General features: G+C 38.2%; 1 protein-coding gene across 16 annotated transcripts in view; it reads right to left on the bottom strand.

Moving 5' to 3' along the window:
- LOC100651044 (DNA N6-methyl adenine demethylase) overlaps positions 1-21020 on the bottom strand; it is a 383971-nt gene that overhangs the window by 9803 nt on the left and 353148 nt on the right. For 9 of the 16 annotated variants that reach the window (XM_048408475.1, XM_048408469.1, XM_048408470.1 and 6 more), the window contains 2 exons: positions 13538-13756; positions 5058-5219 (listed from right to left, as the gene is read on the bottom strand). The exons of 4 other annotated variants lie outside the window; for them this stretch is intronic. In XM_048408475.1, coding sequence (XP_048264432.1) covers positions 5058-5219; positions 13538-13756 — 381 coding nt within the window. The remainder of the gene's footprint in view (positions 1-5057; positions 5220-13537; positions 13757-21020) is intronic. 3 more of the 16 variants (XM_048408473.1, XM_048408471.1, XM_012312326.3) reach the window with 2 other exon arrangements.

A 21020-nucleotide genomic window follows, 5' to 3' on the forward strand; every position in this document is an offset into this window, starting at 1 on the left:
TTTCAGATGCAAAAGCTGAGAAGCTGGTAAGAAGGTTTGTTGTCGAGATAGAGGCGGGAACAAGTGTGAGTAGAACTGTCACACGTGTACAAATATTGCGTGTATATATCGATGCGACAGGATTAAAAAAGAAAAAAAGGTGCTCACGAAACAGCGGATCAACCAGATACAAGTTCAAATTTCGGTGTGTAAAATGTAAATGGTGGCGCAAAGAATTCTTTCGCTAGTTACAGAGAGGAGTTGGAAAACATGTCGCAAGCTCAGGTGCAAGATACAAGTGAAACAACATCTGTCCATCCTGTTTGGTTGTTACAATTTAGTTTCTTTGCAAAGAAAAGACGGAAATATGGGAATAGAAAAATAAACGAATATCGTAAAGAGAAACGCGACAAAAATTTGATACGGTTTGAAACTAGAGATAGAGAAGCTTAAAGTTTCGATCGAATACCGATGAAAAAAATAAAAAGAAGTCGAATAACGCGACAAAACCAAGAAACGTCGAAGGAGACGGACTAAAATGGAGAAGAAAAATTTGGAGAAGAAAAATTCCGAAACAAAGATAACGCACAGATAGACTAAACGAAAAAAGAAAAAAAAAAAGAAAGTAGTAGCGTAGAAAATTAGCCTGTGTATGTCAAGCATCTACTGTGCTCTTAGCAATTTCGACGTGATCCTGAAAATGTTAGGCGACCGGTAAAGAAATCGATACATACATGGTGTCTTATAACGCGTGAGCAATACTTCAAGATTTGATAAAAAATCTAAAAAGAACGAAAAAAAGTTGATAAAAACGGTCAAATAGGACACTTAATACGAGCTTCTTTCGTTAGATACTTTTAGATGTGGAATCAATTTGTAAAATATTGTACACGTGTTACGGGACATTCTATGTCAAATTAAGTAAAAAAGAAGAGAAGAAAATAACGAGGAAGAAAGAGGGAAAGGATATTCTGACAAAAAGTGAATGAGAAAATTTCGCGTGATCGCGCGATCGCGCGATCCTTGGTTCTCTATAGAAAAAAGATAAAAATTTCGGGTCATCGTCCAGAGCGTCGAGGGAGTGACGCTTGACACCATCACCTCGGTAGTCGCTTAAGCACAACATGCATCATCGGCGCAAGCTCAGAATTTACACAGATCTAACGCTCCGTAAACGCAGTACCAATCGTGTTTCACCACAGTTCATCCATATTCCAAGAACCATCTCTCGTTTCTCAAAGCATCGTACAAGAAGCCCAGTGAGAACATGATACAAGTACATCTTCTTCGCAAAGGAAACGATACGTATTATTTGACACTATCATACATACGGCGGAGAGTTTGTGATAAATCTCCGACCCTTTGTAACTATATTTCAACGATACAAATTTTTCTATCGTAGTTTTCTCGAATTAAAGATCTTGTCACTTGTACCACCTTTTCCCAGATATCCTCATACACTCGTATTCTTTCTTACTAATACTATGACGATCGGCGATATACAGCAACGTTATGCGAATGTTAACTTCTAGTCCACCATATACATATGCATGTAAATTATATAGCTATACATATGTACATATTTATTTATCTACCTAAGCTTTTCTTTACTCTATATTTTTCAAATTTTTAATCATTCTTCGTTAAATTGTAGAAATTACGCTCGAAACTAGCCAATTGTCATAGTATCGTATTAAACCGTGTACGAGTGGAGATCAATCTCATCCGTAACGTTTCTCTATTTTACACGCTTCCGTATTTTCTATTCACAATGAAGGTGCTGACGATACGGAGATTAGAGTTTAAAGGATTTCGTCACGATGTTTCGCTGCGAAACACGCGCGCACGTTATCAATATGTCCTGTGAATTCTCAAAATCACTCGAATTGCCTTGGATAATGGTCGTTGACCCGTTTTTTTTTTTTTTTCGTCGTTGACACGATTCTATCGTCCAACGACATTGACACGAACACGAAATGGAAAATAGATCGACGGTGTTTCGTCGAAGCGAACTCGTTAAATTTGAATTTCGAATGGATGAAAGGGAAATGCGCGCGTGACTCGAGACTGCGAAGCAATAGCCATCGATCAGATCGCGATCGCGGACGAACGATCGTTCGTCGATCGCGGATCCTCTCTCGTTTCGTGGAGGTTTCGCTAGAGGGAGTGAGTTTACATGAAAATCGATCGTGTACTTTATCAACAACCACGAACCTCTTCTATTTCTAAAACTTTGAACGTTTCTTAAATTTGGCTAACGAAACAAATTCATTGGTAAAGCGAACGGGTAACTTTTCTTGTTCTTCTTCTCTATCGTTTCTCTTACTGCCTGTACCGATTCGTGGTTGATGATCGAGAAACAAACAACCAAGCGATCTATAAATACATTACGAGGCGTAAGCTCTGATACGGACAACACTGCAACGAACGACAGGATACGAAGCGAAATTAAACGAAGAAAGTAAGTACGTAACCGGTTTGAAGAAACCAACGAAGAGAATGAAAAAGAAGAGACAGAAAGGTAGAAATGATGGGACAGAGAAAGAGAGAGAGAGAGAGAGAGAGATTGTCTGAAAATTTCAATTCGCGAGTGAGTTTTGAGAACAAAGAAAACCAATAAATCATACGGTACCGTGTGTGATAAGCAATTAACGCGAATAATGGGTGTAAAGAAGCTCGAATGAAACGAAGGAACTGAAAGTATAGGAAAAAAAAGAAAAGAAGAATATTTGATACAATTAACGAATAACGATTGTAATAAAGCTGATATATTTATCCATCGATCGTGATTAATAATTAAATTTGTATGAAACCGATATTTATTATAAAAAGAGTTGAAAATACGAGGAAATTAAAAAATATCAAGTAGAATATCGCGGATTTCTAAGCCTGCGGAGAGTACATCCGAAACGCGCACAAATATTCCTCTTGTTAGAAGGTAAAAGCAAAATGTAGAGAAAGAAAGAAGAAAAAAGATATACATGATATGTATATGAGAAGAAAGGAGCTAGAGCTCTAAGCGCGCTCGGCAGTGTATTCACAATCGCAATGAATTATATGTTCGTAACTTAAACATATGACATTCTACGAGGAACTTCCGGAAAATAGCCCGAACTTCTTCATTTTATCCTCTCCGTTTCCGGAATACGCTGCGCAATTGTTGCTCAGCGGACTGCGGATGTCTGGCAGCTTTATCGAAGCAGAAACGATGATCTACACTACCGTCCATAAATCTCTCAGACACTTACAACCAGCACGTTTACAAAAAGTAGAAACCAATTTTTATAATTAAAAAATGAAATTGCGATACCTAATAACGAATCGTATGTATCATAAGACAACAAAATTGATTTAAATTTTGAAGATCTTACTGTAACTGATCTTACTGTTGAACAGCTATCTTATGGCGTGGCATTTCTATAATTTGGAACTTTGATCTACATTATACTACGCTATAAGATATATCTAATATAACGCGTATAATTTGCTATAATTTTTATAATTTTCAACATAATTGAATAAAAAATTTTAATGTCAAAACATAACATTATGTTATACAGTGTCTAGCGATATATGAGCAGGATTGTGACTACATATGTTTCATGATCGACTATCGGATCACAAAAAATGATGTTTGTGATAGATTCTCTTTCTTTTTCCTTCCCTGCGTATGATCATTCTTTTTATCAATTAAAAATATTTCATTTTCCTAGTGCTATTAAGAAGATATACTACTCAAAACAATTCTTTTAATGTATGAATTAAAAATTATTTAGGTTACTTTGAAGTAAAAAATAGAAGAAAATATTAAATGCTTGTAGCAGCAAGCGAGTTAAGTATATAGACATGTGAAAATAACAAAACTTTGATCTATTTAAAATGCTATCTACCTATTTATATTTGTACCTATATATGGTGCAATAATTTGCCAGATATAACATTGGAAAAATGCTATTATTTATGTGTATCATTTGTTTAAACTTCTCCTTTTACTCGATTTTATGTTTTGAGTAGCATAAGGGTGAATTACTATAAATTAGCACCATTAGTAATTAAGGATTAATTATTTTTAACTCTACATACATATATATAACTACTAATATATATGTATATATCTAAACTACTATAATTCATAAATATTTGATATTATCTACAATAATACGTTTTCCATGAAAACTGTTAATTTCATCTTTTAATTAATAATGGAATTTTTAGTTGGATTATTACCAAAAGTTCATCTATTAATTACAAAAATATTACAAGATAATTTTGTTTCTCATTGTTCTATATTATTGTTACTATGTTTTTTATAGAATCCTTTACAAATCTCGGTTTATCTTCTGCTAAGATTACGCGAAGAAAAAATATGGTTTTTCTTTGAAGACATCGTAATGACATTGAGAATTTCGATACATGTTTCAGAAACTCAAGAAAAAAAAATTTCATCTGGATTAATAAAATATTTATATTATAAAGCCTCCAAAATATTCGTATCGAAGAAGTAACATTCAAGCATTGGTAGAGCCTCTAACGTAAAAAAATATTTAAAAGAATCAAATACAAAAGCGTAAAAAATTTATTACGATTATCGCGGTCTGAAAACAAGCAGTTTATCCTAGAAAATAGTCTATATATAAAACAACAGAAAACTTAATCTTTTGAGGGATAATGTCGATATATGTATATATGTATATATACGTATGTATGTGATTTTTTGTTTGAATTTATGTCGTTCGATATGCTCTCTTTTATAATCTCAAGAAATGCATCCCTAAAAAGGTTAAGACGCTATTCTGTCAAACGAAAGAAACTATCTCCAGATCTATATCTGTTACGAATTTCTCATGAAACCAAAAATAAAGCTACGTAAGGTGCTAATTCATAGTTACTCACCTCGCTTCAATGTCGGCAGGTAGCCTAGCAAACATCGATCGAAGAACACAAAGGAACATCACGGACAAAATGATAAAGTATCGATCGAAAGTAAAGAAGAAGCAAAGTAAAAATTGTTCGGGCCAATTTCGCGGAATTTAGCTACAAAAGAAAGGAGAGTGTATTCCATGCATAAGCCGTGGTACCATTAGCAGATCATCATTGGAGTCGCGCATCCGCTTCTTGCCGAGTTCGATGCTTGCTATACTGGCGCTCTGAAGTCCTCCGGGAACCGCAGTTGCCGGCACTCCTGACACTCCGCCAGCCAACGCGCCCATTCCCGCAACGTTCGTCGGCATAGTCGCCGTCTGCGTTTTCATTTTCAATTTTTTTTTTTTTTTTTTTTTTTCATGTTTCATTCAATTTTATTTCGTATCCGTGTTTTGCGTGTATTTTCGTCCGTACGTGCGTGCGATTGACCGTTCAAATTTCCCCGTCAATCCATCATTTTTTCCCATTAAATGTATACGAATACATATATTTTTTTTTATTTCATTATATATACACATTTTTTTGCCCCATAGACAGGTTGCCATAGGTACGCCGAGCAGATTATTCGTCAGGGATGTTTCCACGTTCCGTATCGATCACGAACGTCGTGCGGTTTCGATGATCATTCGGTATTATTTTCCGTTATTTTGGCGATAATCATCGTTATTGGTATTATCGTCATGTTCGTTGTACACGTAGTTCGTTTTGCCATCCGTTTCATCGTTGCATTCGGCGTTATATATTCGTGTGTACATGATTTAAGAGTTTTTTTTTTCCCCCAGTTCGATTTCCAATTTTTGTTCGTGTCCCCGTGTTCGAGATTCCGGGCGCAGAGGGTTTTTGGTCGGCATAATTTCGCAGGCGTTAATTGGCAGGTAGCGAAGCGTACGAAGGTTTTTGTCAGCAAGCATGAAGAAGCATCGTCAGGCGGAAGAGGGCAAGATAAAAATCAAAAAAAGAAAAACAGACCAGTTGAGGCTAAAGGCAAGAAACGACAGAATCGCGTATATAATATACATATATATAACAAATTCAAGTAGTTCAAGTTAAGACAGATCCCATATAACGTATAAATTCTCGTCGTATTATTTATGTGCATATATCTATATACAACTTACAATAAACTATATCGACCAAAAACTAAATATATATGTTACGGATAAGACGCGAAATAAGATACGTACGAGTATAAGTCGGATTTTCATTAGACAGGATGCGAAATGTCTAACGAAGAATTCGCGTTTCGTCTACTCGATTGAAGAAACGTAAATGCAAAACAAGTAAAATCCTTTGAATCGTAGGTATAGGGTTATCGTTATCGACAGGAACAAATTCAAGGTGCGTTCCAATATCTTCAACAGTTTTTCTTTTTCATAAAAATATCTAAAATGGTCTGATTTATTTAGAATCGTTAACGATAGAGAACCTAAATAGTTTTACCAATTATTTTCAAGCTGAATATTAACTACCGTATACCTGCTGTAATTCGAGACACGTTTTTTTATCTACTGCCACGTACTGCGATACTACGCGTCTTGTTCCGCTGTAAATCTACAACTTAGCAAGGATTAATTAGACAGCTCGAATTTCGTCTGGTTAAAACTTGATTTGTTTAAATTTCGCGTCTTGTCCGTAACATATACGATACATGTAGACGGTAAAGGGTAACCAAAGTTTCCTTTACACGTGCGTGTACTACGTGTTGTGCACATACAGCCGCAGCCACGTGTGTTTTGTGGCGCGACACACGTAAAACGACACGTAAATTAATGTGCCACGCATGCAGACGCGACACGCTTCTCGGGTTGCTCTCACGAGGTACGCGGTGTCGAGGCTGATGTAATTGCCTCGCATCCGTCTTTCCGCGATTCGATCGGCCATTCTTTCCCGTGATCTCGTTTTTCACCGTGGAAACACCGGCAGAGAAACCCGTGGAGAAACAGTGTCGGGTCGCGATTGTGCGCGAGCAACCACGTTTTTGATCCAATAAACGCAGTTAAAAAGAGAATAACGTGGCGAATATACAAACTCGTCGGAGAAAATAACCGAGATCGCGCTGTTTCCATGTGAAACTGCGTTTACACGGACCGAAAAGCGGTCGAATCCTGCTGAAACACGTTGAAAAAAGAAAAAAACGAGAAGATCAACGAAAACATACGGCAAAAGGGCGTGATCCTAAAAGAAAGACAATCAACATTTTCAAAATGGACAATGTGCGATAATCATATTAACAGTAATAACAAATAGTATTCGGCTGCTCGTCGGCAAAGATCTGCGAAATAATGGCAATGAACGTCCGTGTGTACCCCGATCAGACGTCTAAAATGGAAGAAATTGGTGTGTTCTGGTAATTGAAAATAAAGTATCCAGAGAACAGAAGACGGACGAGGAGTCGGGCAAGGTAAAAATGAAATATATAGAGCAGCGGTGTGAAATACGGGGAGCAAAAGACGAAAGAATAGAACCGGAGAATTCCATTTGATCGTCCATCGGGATATCGACTGGCGTTTCTGACTCCGGCAACACCTGCAATAATCGGCCAGCTATCTGTCGAAATTTATTAGTTTCGCCGTGATATCCTCTCGTTTCAGCCTCCGTTGTGTCCAGTTCTTTTTCTTTCTTTGCCCATCGAAAGACTAAGAATTTCGATGGAAGAAATAAGAAAAATACGAATTGGATACGTGTTCCACGCACGTGGCAAACTGATCAAGTTCATCGAGGTTATCGCTCGATTTTTCAAACATTTGCAAGATAAATTGATTTTCCTCGAGTCGATCAGTTTGCCTTTCATACGTATATAGAATATATCGATGCTTGATAGAAGATGGATAAAAGAAGAGAAAAGGAACGAACTGAAAAGAAGAAGGCGTCTCCTTAGAAACGTTTTGTTAATCCCTGAAAAATTCATTAAAAGACATATAGCGTTTAATTAATTATATCACGCTGCACAGGCTTCCGGTTGGCATTGTCTCGACGTCCGCTGGTTTCGTCGCTGGCATCCCTTCTTCGTAGATGGCGTCGTTTTAGCGATATGTATCAAAATGTGTAGGCGAATGTAAGTACGTGTAGGTGCGTGTCACATGTGCGTGCATATCGTGTGTAACATCTTGTATGTACGAATCGAAATTGCTGGGTGAAAATTCTTACTATCGGCTGGACCACCGTATTCCTACATACGTACATCGTAGCCTCGCGACCGATCCGTACTCTCTTTTCTGTAGGTGGTATCAGATATCAAGAGGACATGTTTCGTGTCGTATAATGTGACAAACATTCAGAGATCATGGCATAGCAATTCCGAAGAGTGCATTTCCAACAGATGCATTAGATTTGATTAGACGATGTTTGGCGGTTGTCGATCGTGTGGATGATGATACGTCTGTGAGAACTCCAGATTAATCGATCTAATGGAATATCGGCATAGAGCGAGAGAACGAATACTCGAAACAAATTGACGAATCAAAGGAGCGCGCGATTAAATCGGTTTATTTGACAAATTTGCCTCGCTGACCGAACGCCATTGGCTTTTTCAGTCGTAATTCTAATTGGAACAGTCAAGCGTTTGCAATTAATTCTTACGCCATTTCATATTTTGCTATTTCAGGGGAAATCTATGCAATATCCTACACGAGTCATAAAGGTTTCAAGCTGTCATAAAGTCGATCGATAATCCCACGTCAAATTACAAACATTATCGGAACATTATCGAAATTATTCCGTTTTCGAGCATTCTGATTTTATTTTATAAACCTTCGAATCTTAACGCTTTCTAAATCTGGAAACCTTAATCGTACGATGTTGCACATATTTCTCCGATTACGAAAAAAGAAGACCGCATTAACGGAAGAGAGATTCGGAGATGCAGAGGTATTAATACGAAATTTCGCCATCTTGGTGAAATTCCAAATTTCAAATTGCTGGTCAAAATGGCGTGCATACATCGGTATACAAGCTCGAGGCAAATTTTCGAACAAAATTTTCCTTACTCCGTAGGTACGCGGTATGCACCCTTGGGAAATTGAAAACCACTTTTAGAGAATGAGACTTCCCTGCCAACAAGCTGGTCTGCCGCAATCATCCACGTGAGACTTTTCTTCCATTGTGTTCCGGGTGTGGCTGCAGGTCTTCCGCGCGACGTTGCTGAAAATGTCTTTCTCGCATTCTCTCGTTTCTCTTTTTATCGTTCTTTTTTCTTTCATCTTTTTCCTTTTTCACGTTCTTTCTCCTCTTTTGTCTTTGCCAGTTTTTCTGACTTTTCCCTCACTACTTCTTTTTTATCTGCGTTCATTCTCTGTCTTTCGGCCCATGGACAATTTTAGTTCCCCGAAAACAAATTCGCGAACGATCGGACAGCAAAATATCTCTTCTTCGACCGTCGTTCGAGACACGTATGCGCTTTCCCATTTTGCTATCTCCAGCTTACTTGCTTTCTCTTAAACGAACTTACTATTTATCCCTCTCCCCCTCCTCCGTCTCTCGAATCAACCGACGCACCCAGGCGAATTTTTGCGAATTCGAGATCAAAGATTTCTCTAACAGCGATCTTGGTCTCGATCGCGTTAGCACGTATCTTTCATTCTGTAAAAGTGTTTTTTCATCGAAACTTTTATCGTACTATCGCGTTAAAAACAAAGGCGAATTTGACCACGATTTCATGATTTTTCGCCAGTGTACGTCGTGGATATTATCTTTTCGTTGACCGTCCCTCGACTTATACGATATTATCGATAAAACTATCGAAAATTGTCCAATTTGTCGGGAAATTCGCGCCCGTAGACGAGGACGAACGTCAGAAATATTTATTTTTAATCGTGAAATTACATCGAGGTAATCGTAGAATTTTCAATTTTCACAAATAGTCGAGGGAAGATTCCGAGTTTCGACGAGTCGGCCGAGCAACGTTCCACTAACGATCTAGTTTGTTTCATTTGTAATTACACGAACGCGAAGGTAATCTACGAAGTCGGTCGAGTGCAAACGTGAACGAAGACAGAAGATCCGAGAAACACACTCCCTTTCGCCTTGGCCCACACACACCTCCCAACAAACCCAGATGATCGAGTTTGAGACTTTCAGACCTATTGCAAATTCGTATATTCTATATTTTGCTTTTACGTACGTGCCTATATCTTTATCTTTTACTTTTATACAATTACTGTACATTTTGTAAAAAATTTCTATTTTTTTTTTTTTTTTTTTTTTTTTTTTTTAGGCTCGACGACTCTCAGTGTAGCGTTTTTGTGTGGGGCAGCAAAACAGCAGCGAGGGTTGATAGCCGGGGTTCGTGCAGCACAGCTTGTCAGCAGAGTGGTGTACGTGTCATTCATGAAAGACATGTCACTTTAACTACTACTTCTTATTTACAAGAATCGTGATCACGCTCCATTTCGACGTTTGCTGGTTGAAATTTTGGTCGAGCGTAATCACACGTCAGGGAGCTATCGTAATAATAATAGTGCTTATTAGTATGACATTCCGAGCTAATATATCTACCGTGGATGGAAATAATCGATCAAAAGAAGAATCGTATACGTAATAATCGTAAAAGATAATGCATTATGTTAGAATAGATAGAAATGGAGCGGTCACGTGTGGCTGCGGAAACATCTTGTACTTATTGCGACCTAGGCACCGAAACAGGTGATTGGTGTATTGCAACTAGTTCTTTGCACCTGGATAGCTGCGATAGGCTGCTAGAAAGAGAGAAATAGAACAGTGGTGTTTTTGGTGATGTTAAACAAGAATTCTGCCTCGTGTACTACTCACTACACGCTACGAGAACGGCTTGAACATCATACAAGGAATAACGTATAGAAAATTGGACGAACACAAAAGCGACAAACAATGAGGTGGAAAGAACGTAGGACCGGTGTATGATCGATAGGACAGTGTGAATCGGAGTGAGAAAACGCGAGAGAACAAAAAAGAAAAGAACGGAGGGAAAAGAGAATAATCGGAGGTAGAAAGAAGATGGAAAGAAAAGTGGAGAAAAGATATATAGACGGTGAACGAGTGAATTGGAGAACGGAAGAAATAGAAAATAAAGACATCGAGGAGGAGTAACGGGTGTACAATATGAGAGAAACTAATATAATATACATTTCGACGATAACCGTATCGTTTCTGCTTTCTTGTTCTTTTACATTCGTAATTGCTCGATCGAGAAACGGTATCGTCGATCGACGTAAGTTGTAGTTTTTGAGAACGACAATGCGAATTATTTGCCACGTTGCCACCGATAAACCTGTATAATTCGTGCTCGACGACACACTGCTCGATACGGTTATCGCGTTAATTCGAGCACTGCGCAACTATTGGCCAATTTTACTCGTGGTTCGGTAATCTGTCTCGCGTGCGACAGTGCTATACACAGAGGAATAATATATGTATATATATACGTATCGTTGTAATAATATGTATATATATAGATATAGATAGATGGATAGGTAGATAGAGAGTTCGATACGTGTGTAGTGGCGTATATATAAGAGTACGTAAGAGGGACTACTGCGTTCAAGGGGGAAGCCCGATGTATATACTCGACGTAGATTGGCGAAAAGCAGCGCAGCAACGAAAGCTCCTTTTGACGCAAACCCAGGAAACTGAAAGAGGATGACAGTACACGTGAAAGATCGAAAACAGAGAATAGATAGAGATAAAGAGAGATAAAGAGAGAAGTGTGGGGGAAAGAGATAGAAGAGGGAAAAAGGGTTCGATGTTCGGACAAGTAGGATATGCGTGCACTTCGAGTCTTTTGTTCTTTGACAACGACGTAACTTCCGTTTTTCCCGCCCTCCAGGGCTCCGTTCAAAACACCTCTGTACAGTTGCCTTTCGATCGTTAGACGAACGGTACGTGGTGTAACAAATCGAAAGAATATTTCCTTCCGTCTTTCCGTTTTCATTTCATTTCATCGCCGGTCAACGTTAACCTTTACGTTCGATTACAGCCGAACATTGGTGTATAAAAGATTCGTTACTGGACTCTACTATTTTAGCTCGCGCGCGATAAAAATTTATTTTCCTTCGCCGAGAAGAATCGACGACGAAGAAACGATACACAGGGTATCTTATCTAAATTGGAAATATAAGAAAGATAAAAAGATAGATGACCGAGACGAGTTTGCATCGTATCGAGAATAAGTTCAAGTCGAACGAGACACCATGTATTTAGGTCGAGAATCAAACAACGTTCTTCTTGTTAAAACATTGACATTCGATTGACAATGAATTATGCAACGAAAAGGTTAAGTCGCCTGGAGATTGAAAATTTCGAAACAATATCTTTCGTTTGACACGATCGGAAATTTCGATTGTCCGCATGCAAAACGATTCTCCCCGTCGGTAGGCGTGCCAATTAAAGCCACGTATATACACACGTAACGGCCAGACTTTCACCACCACCGCATCTTTTTCGCGAAGCTCAGCCCAGATTCAAACAGACAACAGCAGACCGGCTGATAAACAGTTTCCAGCGAGGACGAAGAGAGACGAAAATAATAAAACAAATACACGTGTACAAGACATCCGCACATGAAGCACACGCCACATGGAACTGAAAGAAAGAGAAACAGAGAGGCGAGAAGAGAGTTAGAGTAGAGAAAGAGTGTGAATCATGGAAGAGAGAATCGATCGGATCCGTTAACACTCGCACGATCTTCGATCCATCCGTTCGGATCATTTCGATTTCGCAACAAGATATTTTTTGTAATTTTTTATCAGGACCATCAAATCCATCGTGACTTTTCTTCGAGTTCTTTTGCCAAAATTAATCGCATCAAAGTACGATTGTGCGTCTCAAAAGTATAGGGGCGTCTCGAAAATATAGCTTAGAAGGAAAGCGACTTTTTACGTAATTCTCCTAGCAACTGTCGCGCGAGTGTTAACTCGAATAGGTCGCATGACAGAGGGATTCGTTTAAAAAATTCACTTTAGGAACGATTCGTTAATAGGACGAGCAAAAATGGAGACAAGATGGCGATTAGTTTCGCGTTAGAGAAACCGCGACTCCTGGGAGACGTTTCCGCCACTACGGTAGTTGTCTCCTCCGTCGATTCTTTATCCACCCGTCTGCTCCGTATCTGTCTGACTCATTCGTTTAATGACGACAGCGAGGCTTTTGTCGCCTGGTCATCGCGGAGGTGGCGGGTGCTGCGGGGACAAAGATTCAAAGGGATCTCGAACCAACTAGGGAGGCTTATCGGATATTAGGTTGAAAAGGTTTCCTCCCCACGTAGACGGATTAAAGGAAAGAAACCAAAGTCTTGGTATATCGGAACGTTCTCAGTGATTCGAATGCCAAGTCACAGAGGTGTAAGTAAAAGGGGTCAAGGTGGAATTGAAAACCAAAAACGGAAGACAAAGAGGTATCTGGAACTGATGATAAAAATAAACGAAGGCTTTACGGGAATGTAAAGGAAGAAAATGATTAGAAATAGATAGAATGACGGATGAAAGAAAATTAGAAACAAACGACGGAAAAGAGAAAATTAGCGATGACAGAAAGATTAATAGAAATGAAGAGAGAAAGAGGCAAAGACAGACAGACAGACAGACAGAGAGAGAGAGAGAGAGAGAGATAGAGAGAGAGAGAGAAAGAGAGAAAGAGAGAGAGAGAGAGAGAGAGAATGCATTACCGCAATGCTAGCCCGAGATTGTGCGGCCTTAATGTGGGCTTGAAGGTGCAGAGGGGGGTGGAAATAGCGGCAGGGGTCCCGATTGCATCGGCCCTTGACAGCGTCCATGCAGACCGTCACAGAGCCGTCCTCGTTCGCCTGCACCGTCTCGAGGGGGTGCGCAAACCGGCACTCCGTCTCGCCGCGTTTGCACGCCCCGCGTTGAAACTCGCGACATACCTACAGCAAGAGCGAACACGCATGGCATGGCACTCTATCTATGTGGCCAAAGGGGTTTGAGGGGCTTGGGGTTGGGGCGCAAAACCGGGGGCAGCTCCAGGAACAGTTGGGTGAGGCGATAAACTGGTCTATCTGTACCTGTATTGCTTCTCTTTGGAAATACTATATTGTGAGTCTGTAATACGATTAGGTGGTTTGGAAATGTTTGAATACGTTGTTTGTAACTGTACTATGAGTACATAATGCGTTTGCCACGTTCGCATATATTTCAATAATACGTTTGGACACGTTCGTGTATGTGTGCTTCTGTTGAGTTTTTACCTTTGAAACGTGGAGATGGATCGTGGGTGGTCTTTGGATTTATGGTAGGGGTTGATCTTGGGAATGGCGAAGCAATGACAAACGTTTACAGAATGGATGAAATTTTTAGAAACGTGGCTGATTTTTGCTTGGTTTCCGAAGGTCTCGTTGTAATTGTCGATGCCAGAAGGGTCTTTGATTCGTTAGCGATTATGCGTGTCGCGAATGAAAGAGGTTAGATATGCAGGAAGACGAATAGTATGCTTAAACAAATGTTGGTATTGGAGCTTAAATTCACTGGAAATATCAACCGTGAATACATAGTTTTGTGGTATCTTGTAATTTTATAAAACGAAGAATTTTCCGAAATAAAAGCACATACACCGCTTCTCAAAACATGAAACTCCGAAACCAACATTTCATTGATAATTGTTATGGAAAACACGAGTCGGCGTGACGATAGACAAAAAGGTACAAAGGTAAAGTTTGTTTGACAACCTGGGACACGCAACTGATTTACGACTAACTATCGCTAAATCGATGACCATGTGAAACATTATTTGTCAAGCAATTGGAATGCAACGTAGGAACACGGAATAATATACAGAGTATGAAAAGGAAAATACAGAGAGGGGGATGATATCGTGTGGAAGAGCGGAAGGAAGTAGACGAAGACGAAAATACCAGTATGGAAAGAATGTACGGCTGTGAAGGTGAAGTAGTGAAAAGAAGAAGATACGTGTACGGTGATGGCAAGAGGATCGGATGATGCGAAAGAGCGCCCCATTTTTGGACGTACGGGCTTGTTCTGGAAGGCGAAAAAACAGCCTACCTTACTTTTTTTTGGTTCTTCGTCTATTACTTCTGGCCGTTAGTACGGTACCCCGATCTACTGACTTCGCTACAATACGTTTCACAACTACGATATCCATCACGTACTTTCACAATTTCTTTTTTCAATTTTATCTATGAACGCGTCTACAAACTAATGAAATTCTCCAATTATTACGATAAACTTGATCAAAGCCTACTAAAGTTATTTAAGTTGATTATCTAATTGCAACTAATTTTATTTGAATTTTATGAGAAGATCGAACGCGATGCGTCAGAGAGCGAGACATATCAACGCCCAGAACGACGAGAGAGAAAAAACAGGAAACATCTAATCACTACTCTCTACGTTGGAACTAAATACCGTGTTGAATATTGTCAAATAGGCATCGCTCACTGGTTTCAGTGTACCCTCGCCCCGCCCAATAAGGTCAGAGGACACGGAAAATTGGACGGCTATATTTCGAGAAGGTGAACTAAAAAAATTATGGGAGTGTGGGGGGGTGGTTGTACGATGGTGGAGTTACTTTGGTTGGTGGTGGTGTGGTGTAGTATGACGGATGTCTCGACGGATGCATCCGAGTTTTCAGTGTTCTATCAATCGGGTTAATTCGCACATATGTTAGAGGATTCCTTGCGCATGCATCATCTACTATTTCCGGCCGTTTGTCTTCTGTGTTGCAATGCACGCCGTTTTGAAAAAATATATAGTCAGATGAACCTTTGGTAATATTTCACCGCGATTTATACGCCAGTCGCACGAAGAAGTGCCAGTAACGAGAAACAATGAAACGGAAGAAGAAAAAGAGAAAAATTGAAATAAAACTAGAGATAAAACGCTTGTTTCAAATGGCTTTTAATTTTCCCGTTGTCGTTTTTATCTGCTATCGTATCCTTTTAGTCTGTTGCGTTGATTACATCGCCAAATTTTAAGAACATATTTGATTTTGAAGCGTACGAAAATTAATTTTATATACAAAATTTTAGATCTTTTAATTCACTGGGCGCCGTTACGTTTACTACGTACCGATCGAAATAACGAATATTTTACTTGGTGAAATGTAACAAAAGCGGAAAATTTAATTTTTTGCTTTAATATAAATAAATAACAAATTCAACGAATTACCAGAATTAATTTCTTCGACACGATCGTAGAATACCGAATACTGCGAATTTAAATACGAAATGTGAAATTCGATATTTTACATGGAATTTTCTGCTCACTTTCGGTAAAACATTGTCAGAAACATTTTCCGTATGAAAATTCTAACGAATCTAATTGCAAGCCAATACCGATATTCTTATTGATATGCGATCTCTAGATACAAATTCAACAAATATAAATCATGCTTATACGCTTACAAGTTTCTTTCGATGTTAGTATGTAAATGTTATTAAATCGTAAGCATCCTGCCGCGGGTTCGCAGTAGAGTAAGTACGTGATTAGTCAGACGGCGCGACATTTCTTCCTTTCTAGATAACTTGAAATTTCTATTCCTGGGCTATCATACTCGTAATTTTCGTATTCTTTGGAAATAACTTACTATTCGATATTACGAAATAACTTACTTCTTAAAAAATCAGAAATAAGTTTTACCGGGGCTATAGAGAGATATTAATGACGCGATAACGGTGTTAAATATCGCTACGTAATACGCTAGTTTTACAACTAGAGCAAAATGATCCTTTCCTCTGTAATTTTTCTTTCGGTATGTATCAGTGAAGAAGACAAAATGTAAAATCGTACGGAATACAAATTAATGTCGAAAATTTATCGACTAACGTAATTAACACGAGCAATCGTGTTTCTTCTCTGTCGACTATATATTTTTCACGGTGCATCGCGAACTCACCTAGCATTCCGTAGACCCATGCAAGTCGGTATGTTTTATTTAGCCGTAGAACGTATACGCACAACGTCCAGGGTTGGATTAATGCGGCAACCAACAATCTGCATCTTCAGTTTCTTTATCGTGTGTGTTAGAAGGTAAGACAGCAAGCGTGTGTGAGTGTAAAACATGCACCACGAGACACAATACTTAAAGGTTCGGTCCATTTCGTACGTTCGTTTGTTCTTGGAACTCGCGACTCGCCGACAGCTCGCGCTCTTCATCGGAAGTGAAAAGGCGAGATCTCGACACGGGTTTAAGCCTGGGAGCTCGTTAAGGAACGCACGCACGGAAATCGAACGATTAACGAGACACACACACACACGTACACAGGCGATACACGAATCGCATAGAACGATATCAAATATATCAAACACATAGATATGTTATGTATATAAATATAAATACATAAACATACGAATACGAATACAAATATATGTATGTACAAACATACGAATATACGAACAAATATACACGGAGAGAGAGTGAGAGACAGACAGACAGACAGATAGACAGACAGACAGATAGGAAAAGGGAGTGAAAGACAAAGAAATATTCGTACGAGAGAATATGAAAGAAGAGAAGAGGAAGAAAGAGAGAGAGAAAGAGAGACAGAGACAGAGAGAGAGAGAGACAGACAGACAGACAGTCAGACAGACAGACAAAGAAATATTCGTACGAGAGAGTATGAAAGAAGAGAAGAGAAAGAAAGAGAGAGAGAAAGAGGGAGAAAGATTGTGAAAGAGAACAGGCACGATGAACCTCTCCTTTAATTTTATTATCTTACTAACGTTGATTAGACGCGTGTATATTAGGTATGTGCATTTGCAGCCATCAGAAGCTATATAATATATATATAAACATATATGTATTATCTGAGAAACTTAGAGAAAAAGTACAAGTAACAAAATCTCTAATTTCAAACGTTTTAATATAAAAATTTGAATGCTTCTAAATATTAAAGCACATTACTATACGTACTAAAGGCTCGAAAAATTCAGAACAAAATCCGCTTGATCAATAGTTGTCAATCGTTAATCTCTGCGGAGATTAGTACTTTCGCATTAGCATCTCCGAAATGGTTGAGAAATCATTAACCTATTTCGTTTCTGAGAAGAGAAGGAGAAAGAAATGCGCTTGTACCACTTTTCCACTGAATCCTCCATTTATCATCAGCTATATCTTAGGTCTTCCGTCGGTGTCGATAGCTACATGCTCGACTTCGTCTCTTTTCCTGTTTAAAGTCGCACGTACGTACAATACGAACACTCCTGTTCGTGCTCGAACGAGTAAATCAAGCAAGTGGACCCAGCGTCGTTTTGAAAATAACGAGAATCGATTGCCGTTCCCAAAATTTGACCACAGAAAGAATGAAACGTGTTCGCAGCGATCTGTGCGTTCGATAGAACACGGGACAGAGTATTTACTCTCGCAAAGAATGCCCCGCGAGACGGGAACACATGATCAGACACACAAAGAGGACGAAATATAGATACAGAAAGAAAGAAAGCGAAAGAGGGAATACCATACAGTACATTGATATGCGTAGCCGCGCTCTCTGATTACCACGTTTCCGGCACGTTCACGTCGGAAACATGGACTGCTTTACGGGACGCGTAATCGCTGCTGTGTGTGCTCGTGTGTGCTCTAGTTAGTCCATCGCGATCTGTACGCACCGACGAAATCGGATTCACGAACACGGTTAATCGAATTACAAAGCGCTATGTTCTCTGTTCGTCGATGCCGAGGACTTCCGATGCCCATGAACGCGTTTATTCCGTATCCTTCGCCGTTCCGTTTTCGATCCACGAGTAAGGTACATATATATATATATTATATATACATATGTATAACATATATAAATATAAATATATATACCCAGCTTTTGTAATTAGCACAAATAAGAGAAAGAAAACGGTGGAACGAAAGTATAAAAAAAAAGAAAAAGAAAACGAAGAAAAAAAAGGAGAAAAATGAAAAATAAGAAGAAGTTAAAAGTTACATACTGTCCGCTTAAGCACACACACAAAATCGAACATAACGGCATGGAAATGATGACGATGACTGCGTTTCATTGAAATTGTCACGTGTATGCATGTATCGTGAATGTTCATCGTGCTTGTACGTGTGCATATATATGTATGTGTATGTATGTATATATATATATATATTTTTTTTTTTACGCTTGTTCGTCGTTGCTGTATCTATGTGTACGTGTTCTTGCGGATAGATGCATATAAAAATGTCAAAAAACTTGCATGCGATCGTATACATAATGTAAAAGCACCTCCTCCTAGCTGTAAAAGTAAACACATAAGTCGCAGTTCAACGTTCAACAATTAATAGAATTAGTAAAAAACTAGATAGTGTGTGTATGTATGTTGACTTAAAAAAAGGAAGAAAAGAAAGACAACGATAAATATAAATATAAATCTGCCGCTGTAAAAATCAGTTACAGACAAGTATGTATACGTGTATATATATAAATATAAATAAATATATATAGATTTAAAAAATTAAATATATATATATCCTTTTTGTTGCCAAAAGAAATTTGTATATAATGCCGAAGACATATGTATATATATACACACACATACACACACACACGCATATATATATATATATGTCAAAAGACACAAGGAAAAATTAGAAGAAGCTGTAAAGAGCATTAGCTTAGTGCAGTTATGATACAATTACGCCAACGTCGCGGCGATCGATGCTTTGTCAACGATAGTTTCGGTACTTGGGGTGCTGAAGCGGAAACGAATCGCTTCACTGGATGAAAACTTGAAAAAATGAACTTCTCGACAAGAGTCCCCTTTAGAATAGCACTTTGGGAAATGAAACGTGACAGAGCGAGGTTTCACGTTGAGAAAGCATCGTCGCGCCAGCAGCTCTGGGCTAGCTAACAGAAGTAAAAACAAGTAAATGCGTGTATTCGCTACAGAAAGAAAGAATCAAAATTAATACTGTTAATAAATACAAGAGAGAAAAATGATAAACATGGGTAACGAACATGGGAAATTAATCTGGTAAATTAGGGCAATGTTTATCGAAAGAAAGATAGTTATCGATTAAATTTGATTTTGGTTCGAACGAATAGAAAAATATAAATAGATTAAAACAACGATACCGATTTAAAAGAGTAAGATAAATAGAAACAGAGGGACCTTTATATTATATCTAAGTGCCGGCCTGTATATGAAAAGAAGTCTCACATAAGTAATATGTAGTATAATAGTAACAAAATTATTACGAGGTTACGGTATTACATCGTAGGATCGTTCGCTATATTGTGAATGTGGCGCAAATAGTAAGTTCAAGATGGTAAAGTATAACATCGATGCAAATTATACATGAACAGATAAAAAGAAAGGAAAACGAAAACGAACAGCCAAATAAAAGGGAACGAATTAATTGACATCACTACGCTTCATTCAACTATATTGTCATTGCACTACTGTGTACGATTAGAAGAAATAAATAATGTCATCGTTTCTGTTTTCTACGGCGTTTGATTCCCTGATTGGTCAAGCTTCTTATACTAAAGTATCGTTATTTTTTTTTTTTACTGAAATTTTATTTAATCCTTTCATAGCGTAATAAAACAGCACGAAATTCAACGAATTTCTTTTATTGAGAAATATTTACGTGCTAAAGACAACTAACTCGTGACGCTTAAAAATCTGCATACAATAAAGAGAAAAAATAAACAGGAGGATAAAAATAACTTAGATGTTATCAAAAGTTAATATGTAAATTTTATAGTACTATAACTGTCCTAAATCTTTTTCTCCTCTCTCGTTCTATACTGTGAAAAGATTAAACATCTGTTAACTAGTGATTTTCCACTTCTCCGCATAATTAAAAGATAACAAGACCTCGGCCAATCAAGGTTAGAGATTAATTAACGTATCTAAATAGCAAAAATCCAAACATATGTTCATATCGAATATTAATAACATTATATATGGATATATGTATATACTATATATGTACATATATGTATATACATACATATATATAAACAGGCAGCAGGCAGTTATATAATTTGAAAAGACCATCAACGATGTAACGTCCGGGAAAATATGTATATCTTCTTTTTTTATTTCTTTTATTCTTTTTCTCATATGGATGTGAAAAAAAGGTTAGGGTTGGAGGTCGAGGAACTTTGAGATTATTCAGACGGGATCCAGTTGAGAGACAGAGAGAGATAGATAGAGAGAGAGAGAGAAAGAGAG

This window comes from Bombus terrestris, chromosome 9 (assembly GCF_910591885.1).
Source record: "Bombus terrestris chromosome 9, iyBomTerr1.2, whole genome shotgun sequence".
NCBI classification, from domain to species: domain Eukaryota; kingdom Metazoa; phylum Arthropoda; class Insecta; order Hymenoptera; family Apidae; genus Bombus; species Bombus terrestris.